At 67.5% G+C, this 7,156-nt stretch overlaps 1 protein-coding gene across 4 annotated transcripts; it reads right to left on the bottom strand.

Moving 5' to 3' along the window:
- Positions 1-690: 690 nt before the first annotated feature.
- On the bottom strand, positions 691-6,290 carry SLC34A3 (solute carrier family 34 member 3). Of its 4 annotated transcripts, XM_045196946.3 has the most exons (14): positions 5,576-5,830; positions 5,039-5,137; positions 4,758-4,881; positions 4,436-4,525; positions 4,026-4,154; positions 3,797-3,940; positions 3,612-3,723; positions 3,329-3,524; positions 3,134-3,223; positions 2,951-3,038; positions 2,694-2,861; positions 2,480-2,596; positions 2,261-2,385; positions 691-1,137 (listed from the first exon to the last, which is right to left on the bottom strand). In XM_045196946.3, exons 3-14 carry the CDS (start codon positions 4,840-4,842, stop codon positions 691-693), a joined length of 1,791 nt encoding a protein of 596 aa, XP_045052881.2. In that variant the 5' UTR covers positions 4,843-4,881; positions 5,039-5,137; positions 5,576-5,830. The 4 variants fall into 4 exon arrangements, with proteins under 4 accessions (XP_045052881.2, XP_045052882.2, XP_024418189.2 ...); XM_045196947.3 differs by lacking the exons at positions 5,039-5,137; positions 5,576-5,830 and adding an exon at positions 6,157-6,290; XM_024562421.4 differs by lacking the exon at positions 5,039-5,137.
- Between the last annotated feature and the right edge of the window lie 866 nt (positions 6,291-7,156).

The raw sequence follows: 7,156 nt of genomic DNA, 5'->3' as shown, positions 1-7,156 counted from the left end.
GGTCCCTGACCGCCCTGCGGGCAGACCCGCGCCCCGCGCCGCCTGGAGAGAGAAAAAGGCAGAACCGGGAGCAAGGAGACGAGGCGCCTAGGGGCCACCCGGTCACCCTCCCACTGCTCCACATGCCAACCGGGCTGGGAGGCCTCGCCGTGGATGGGTGGCGCCCTCCAGGCTGACCCGCGACAGTGGGGCTGGGCGGCGGAAGGGCTTCCCGCGCCCGCCTCCTCGCGCGCGGCCTCCGGGCGGCGGGGCGTGGGAACCGGCGCCCCTGCCTGCGCCCACTGTGAAATGCCCAGCCGCGTCCCGCCTCCCCGGAATCCAGATTTCTACTTCAGGAAGCCTCCATGCTCCCGACCGCTGCATGGGCCTTCTGCCCCCCGGCAGCCGCGGAGAGAAACCATTCCGGCCCCGGCGGGGGTCCCCTGTGTGTCCAGCCCTGCGGGGGGGTCCGCTCCCACGCGAGCTCGCTTGCGTCCCCAAGCGTCCGCTAGGGCCAGCAAAGGCGCTGCTACAACCCCAGCGCGGGAGACGGGGGTCCCCAGACAAGGCCTGTCCGCGAGGGAAGACCACCCACATCTGGGTCACTGCCTCGTTTATTTGCTAAGAAGGCGAACCGGCTGCCTCCGAAGTCTGCTGCTGCTGGGATCCCCCAGGGAACCCAGAGTTCAGTGTGGGGCGGAGGCGCCCCCCTCACAGCTGCTGGGAGGCCAGGATCTCGGGGTTCTCGTAGCAGTGGGCCTCCCTGGTGGCGGCGGGAGACGGGCAGCAGCGGCTCAGCAGGCGATCCCAGGGCTCCAGGGAGCGCAGCCCGAGGGGGAGCCAGGCCCAGGACCGCAGAGGGCGGGGCAGCCAGGCTGGCCGTCGCCGCTGCAGGACATTGACCAGGACGACGAGGAGCACCAGCGCCACCAGGGGCCCCCCGACGGCGGCCAGCACCGTGTCCCCCGCCAGGGAGAGCCCGAAGGCGGCCAGGGGCAGCAGCAGGAAGCTGAGCAGTAGGTAGGCGAGCGCCACCCAGCGGTAGCGGGCGGTCAGGTTTCCGAAGCGCTTGGCCAGCGGGACCGGCAGCCGCAGAAGCGGCACTACGTACCACAGCAGGATGCCAGCCAAGTTGAAGAAGAAGTGGATGACAGCAACCTGGAGGGCGGGAGGGCGGGCAGGGCCCGTCACACGCGTCCCCTGGGCCTCCCAAGCTGCCTGCTCGGCCTGCCCTGGCAGGAAGGGCAGGAAGTCCAAAGCCGGCCAGAGGTGCTGCTTGCCCGCAGAGACAGGCCACTAGGGAGGGCAGGTACCAGCCAGGTGAAGGGTGCTGCTCCTGCACCGCTCCTCATTTTGGGGGCAGCCGCATGGCCCATAAGCGCCTGGATCCAATGACTCCCCCTCACCCCGCCCCCAGGCTGGCTTGGCTTGCCCACACCTCATGCCCAGTGACGCGGCTCCTTCTCATCCCTCAGTGGGCTTGGCCACCCAGCCCTCAGCCCGGGGCTCGGGCCGGGCTCCTGTGGGGGGAGGTGCAGTGCCCCGTGGAGGAAACACGCCCTGTCCAGGGGCTGCTGGACCTGCGGAGTCGGTGCTGGTGGGCACAGTAGCAAGGGCTTCCTGGCAGGGAGTGGAGCAAGGCCCTGCTCGGGAGGGTCTGGGTGGACAGCTGGGGGTTGGCGAGGGCCTGGGCTTCTCTCTTCCTGTGGGCAGTAGCCTGGCAGGATCAGGCTTCCGGGAGCTGCACCTGCCTGGGCCCCCAGGCAGGTGTGGCGGCCGAGGGGTGCTCAGCTGCAGCCGGGGACGCCCTAGAGTCTGCAGGGCTAGATGGGATGGGGAGCAGGGCCCTGAGCTGGGGGCTCAGGTGGCTTCCTGGAGGCAGCATTGCCCAACACAGCAGGGGCACGGCATGTTGTCCAGTCAGGGGCCTGTTGGGCTTAGTTGACAAATGGGGGGAAGTTCCCTGGGGGGGGTAGAATAGAGGGGGCTCCAGGCCCTCCAGGGCAGGAGGCCTGGAAGGAACACAGGCAGGCTCACAGGGTGAGGAGGTGGAAGGACAGGGAGAGAGGTGCTGAGGGCACCCAGGACCGCACAAGGTTGCAGGAGAGGAGGAGCAGGGCTGGGGTTCCCAGGGATGCCCACAGGATGTCCAAGGAGATGGGCAGCTGGAAGTGGGTCCAAGGGAAGCTTCAGCTGATGGCCAGGCCAGGCCAGGCCTCACATTGCCTGTCTGCAGGCCTGTACGACGGGGGCTGAGGGGTGGGTGTGGGGAGGGCAGTACCTGGAGGGCACTTAGCAGCACGTTGGAGGGGCTGGCCAGGGCAGCCAGCAGGGCTGTGGCGGTTGTGCCAATGTTGGAGCCCAGCAAGAGGGGGTACGCCCGCTCCAGGCTGATCACCCCGACCCCTGGGGGAGCCGGAAGTCAGCTCGGGGTTCTGAGCCCGGGCCCTATGCCTCACGCCCTGGGCCCCACAGCTAGGAGCCCGCCCTCCAGGCTCACCCAGAAGCGGCACAATGGCCGCTGTGAAGACGCTGCTGCTCTGGAGCACGAAGGTCAGACCAGCTCCCACCAGGATGGCCAGGTAGCCACTGAGCCAGCCGACTGGGAAGGGGAAGTCTGGGGAGGAAGCTGGGTCGGTCAACCCCCCCCCACCCCCCGCCCAACCTCCCCACCCCAGCCAGGCCCCCAGCCTTTGTCCTGTGTCCAAACGCACCGGCGTTGATGGCTGTCCTCACGGCTTGGGCCACCTGGCCGCGCAGCATGGAGTTCAGCAGCTTGACGATGAGGACCAGGCAGGTGCACAGGACGAGCAGGGAGCCGGCCAGCAGGATGCAGCCCACAGCCGGGTCTGTGAGCGAGGTGCCTGCAAACAGGTGGTGGCCTGGTGGCAGAGGTGGGGTGGGTGAGTGGGGGAGCAGCGGCCCTCCTGTGGGGCAGGTGGGGACAGGTGGTGGGGGCGCTGGGCCTCACAGGGCAGCTGCTCCACGGTGACCGAGCCATCCCTCTCAGGGCAGGGGCCAGCAGTGGCCGATCCGCAGTTGCTGCTGTTCCCTGGGGTCTGGGCAGACAGCCAGGGTGGGTTGAGGGCAGGCTCAGAGCCAGCAGGGCTGGAAAACTCAGCAGGGTGGCGGGCGGCAGTCAGAGACACCTCACCGTGTCCACCCTGGCGCCGCACCATTGCTTAACAAGGCTGCTGTTGGTGGCATTGCCCGCGGCGCTGCTGGCTATCACGTCCGCATCCAGCTGTGGACAGAGGGGTTGCGACCCTGTGCTGGGCTCTCAGGAACCTGGCTGGAGCTCAGGCCACTGTGGGGCCCAGACCCTCCTCTGGGCACGGGGGGGCCTCACCTGCACAAGGAGGTGTGTGAGCGGCTGCGTCAGCACCTTGAGGATGTCCGGCACGCGCCCACCGGCCTGTAGGCTGGCAGCCCCCAGGGCCAGGGCGCTGAGTTTCTCCAGCGGCGCCGCAGCACCCTCCAGGGGCAGCAGCACCAGCACCGTGAGCCAGTTGAAGATGCTGTGCACAGCCGAGCCACCAAAGGCCCTACGGCCACGCGGAGCAGAGCGATGGGGGTGTCTGTGGCCCGGGCTCTCCCCGAGGGCAGCCCCGGCCCCGCCCTCGCACACTCACCTCCGAAACTCATCCCGGTCCCCCGACTGCGCCATAGAGACCAGGGTGCTGGTGATGGACGTGCCCACGTTGATGCCCATGATGACAGGCACAGATGCCTGGACGGTCAGCACTGAGGGGCGGCAGGGCACGTGAGCCTCCCGCACCACCCTCCCCCACCATCCTGGGACAGAAGGGGCACTCACGCTTGGAGGCCACCATGCTGACCACAATGGCAGACGACGTGCTGGAGCTCTGCACGAGCACTGTAGCCAGCACCCCGATGACCAGTCCGGCCACGGGGCTGGACAGCACCACGTCGTCCTTAAATATGTCTCCAGCCACTTTGCCTACACCCAGGAGAGGTGCTCTGAGGCTGGGAAGGCCTGGCTGCCTGCCCGCCCACCCGCCCCAGCCACCCCACTGGCCACTCACTGCCGAGCAGCTGGAAGGCAGAGTTCAGGATGTCCAGCGAGCAGATGAAGAGATAGAGGCCACCCAGGAGCCCACAGGCCTTGAAGATGCCGCTGAGCACCCACAGCAGCCGGCCGGACATGCTGAGTTCTGAGGACACAGGGCGATGCTTTCCACAGCCTGCCCCCCTGCCCCCGTCCCCGTCCCGCAGGTGGCCTCCTTGTCCTCCTTCCTCCCAGGAGTCTAGCTGCCAGCAGGAGGGAAGAGGGGTAGGCAGCCCAGCAGAGCGGAGCAGAGCAGAAGGTGGTCTTCGTGGAGAGCTCCTCATTGGGGCAGTCACCCTCGTTCTCTCAGCCCAGGGACCCTCACCTGCTCAGACTCTGGGGAGCCAGAGCCCCCTTTGGCCAGTTTTCTGGCACCTCCAGACCCACCTCTCCAGGACTGGCCAGTGTCCTTCAGCTGAGGGAGGGCCCAGGGGTCCACATCTCCCTCTTCCAAGACAGGGGCAGAACTGGAGGTCCCTGTAGGGGTCAAGGTCAAGAAGAGCCAGGGACCTAAGTGTTTCCTGGATACCCCCAGATGGGTTCAGAAGGGGGTGGGGGATGGCCGTGGCACAGGGGCTTGGGGTGAGGGGCAGAAGCAGGAAGTGGGGGGCACTAGTTCATCTGGCCCTGACTGGAGTTGTGCTGAGCCCCCACCCTGCCTGCCCAGAGCCGGGGGTTGGGGGGAGGGCCAGGGCTGGGTTCCCGGTACCTGCATTTCCTAGACTCTGGTCCACCAGGCCAATGGTGTCCAGGGTGGGGGGATTGACGTGGCCACCAGCGAATGAATTTGGCATGGATTTCAGGCAGGGGCAGACCCAGGCTCATGCCCAGATCTGTGAGTGGAAGGGCAGGTGAGACCCCTCTCCTGCCCCTGCCTTGTCACTACCCCAGGCCCCTAACCTGAGACCGTAGAAGCTGTCCTCCCTCCCTACCCCTGCCGCCTTGGTGACCTCCCCCATCCTCCGTCCAGAGGCAGATGGCTTCAGTGACCTCAGGCAGCTGTCAGGCAAGCCCAGTGCAGTTTCAGGGGGCAGACTCGAGGGGGCCCTGGCTGCCCAGCTCCCTCGTGGGTCCTGGATGGAAGCCGGCCTGGTGGGTGGTCCAGGGCATAGGGTGCTGAGGTGCTGGCTCAGAGTGGCCGGGAGCCTGGAACTCGGGGACCTCTTCTATCCGGTGCCACCTGCACCTTCACTCAGACTTCGGCCTCTGACACCCAACGGTGCTGTCTCCATGCGACAAGGGCCCCGCCCCAGTGATGGAGGCAGGACAAGGAGCCTAGGCGCCTGGCTGAACCTCAGGGCTCCTCTCCTCTGCCTGCAGTGTCGGGGGGCCCCCAACTAGCCCTCTGTCCCCACTCTCTCTCCCGGTCCCCAGGGCCTGATCCTGGGAGGCCCTCTGTCACCCCCCCTCCTGCTTGCCCGCAGGCTGGTTCTCGCCCTGGGAGGGCAGCAGTGGCCCCGGACCTGCAGGCCACCCAGCCCTGGCCACAGTGTCCCTGGGCCCTCCGCTGGTGCTCGAAGCTCCTACCTGTAGGGAGTGAGGGGGCACCTGTGGGGAGGAGACACGGGGCAGGAGCAGCCGCAGGTCGAAGAGCCTCTGGGCGCACACGTGATCAGCTCTGCTCTGAGCCCCGTTAATGTTCACCCAGGCTCGAGGCCCCCGGGGTCCCCGTCGGAGCCCAGGCACCTGCCTTGTCTACCCCCCACCGTCACCCTAGGACAGGGGCTCCCGCCTGCGCCGGGCTGAGGGCGTGGCAGGGCGCGCTGGACTTCCACAAGCAGGTGCCGGTGTGACGCTGTGTGGCGTGGTGCACTGTCCGCCCAGGACAGGGCAGCATGCCAGGCTCTGGCTGATCAGCCTGGGGGGCCGTGGGGCATCTGCCTTGAGCTCTCCGGGCCTCATCTTGGTCTGGTCAACCCTGACTGCAGCCGGCACTGGGAGAGAAGCCCTTCATACTAGCTGGGCGGGGAGGGTACCTGCCCCTGAGGCCACTGGGCTGGGCTGGGAAGAGCCCCCCCACCCCTGCAGGCTCAGCCCGTCGAGATCAGCAGCAGTAGGGGGTATCAGGGTTCCGCCCAACCCCACCTGGAACAGGAGGCGTGGCTCACCCTGCTCTCTCCACAGCTGTGCCCTGCTGGCCCCATCGCTTGTGGGGTGCCCCTTCTTGGGGTCACTCCCTTCCTGCTCCTAGGGTGCTGGGAGGAAGAGAAACTCCTCCTCCCTCAGGCCTGGTCTCCCTTGGGGGCCTGCTGGCTCTGCCCAGCCCAGCACAGCACATGCCTGTGTGCCTGGGGGACTTTGCCCCAGGGAAGGAGGGGGCTCTGAGTGTCCTCTCAGCAAATTCCCTGCTCCCTCCCCTCCTGCCACCCGCCTCCCAGGTCGGCCCAGCAGCCCCTCCCATGGGATCCTGAGTGACAGCTGCTTCCCAGGTGGGGATGGTGGGGATATTGCAGCCTCACTTGTGGGGCGTCTATGCCCACAGCCTCCAGCACCTGCTGTGGCCCCTCTGAAGGGCCCATGTGGTGGCCACTGGGAGCCAGAAGGAAGCCGAGGGCCAGGAAAGCGCCCGGTGTGGGTGTGGCCCTGCTGAGCTTCCAGACCTCTGGCAGGTCCCCACCCTCCCTGGGCCTAGAGCGGACTCTCTCCTTGGATACTGGTCACAGCAGTGACTCTACGCCCGCAGGAGACCCTCCCAGAACAGCAACAGACACACAGCGCGGGCTCAGCGAGCTTTGTTGACAGGAGGAACTCCACGGGGCCGCCTGGCGGGAGGTGGCCCTCCCTCCACGCCCAGCTCAGACAATGGGATGGTCACGCTCCAGCAGGACCCAAACAGCTTTGGCCAGGCCCCGGGGACCGGCCACCAGACCCGTTTAGCAGCTGTCCTCTGAGCGAGCCCGGGCCTGGGGTGGACTTAGAGGAGGCTCTGGCCGCAGGGACCCACCACGCCCGGCATCTGCTCGCGGGCTAGCTTGGGGCCTGGGCATCCCAGACAGATTTGACAGGGCTTCACAGAACTGTGGCCACTGCCCCTGACCTTAGGCCACGGCCCGGGGTGTCCGTGGGGGGCGGTCACCAGGACTTTCAGTCCCCAAGCCGCTCCCGGCA

Source organism: Desmodus rotundus, chromosome 1, assembly GCF_022682495.2.
Source record: "Desmodus rotundus isolate HL8 chromosome 1, HLdesRot8A.1, whole genome shotgun sequence".
NCBI lineage: Eukaryota > Metazoa > Chordata > Mammalia > Chiroptera > Phyllostomidae > Desmodus > Desmodus rotundus.
This window is presented reverse-complemented; position numbering and strand designations above follow the sequence as displayed.

Excerpts from the sequence above, each read along its gene's own strand:
- SLC34A3 (XM_045196945.3), bottom strand. The coding sequence starts at position 4,332 with ATGAGGAGCTCTCCACGAAGACCACCTTCTGCTCTGCTCCGCTCTGCT. Across the intron at positions 3,724-3,796 it reads CAGCATGGTGGCCTCCAAGC|TGCTGACCGTCCAGGCATCT; the intron begins GTGAGTGCCCCT and ends GCCGCCCCTCAG. Across the intron at positions 3,525-3,611 it reads GACCGGGATGAGTTTCGGAG|GGCCTTTGGTGGCTCGGCTG; the intron begins GTGAGTGTGCGA and ends GCGTGGCCGTAG.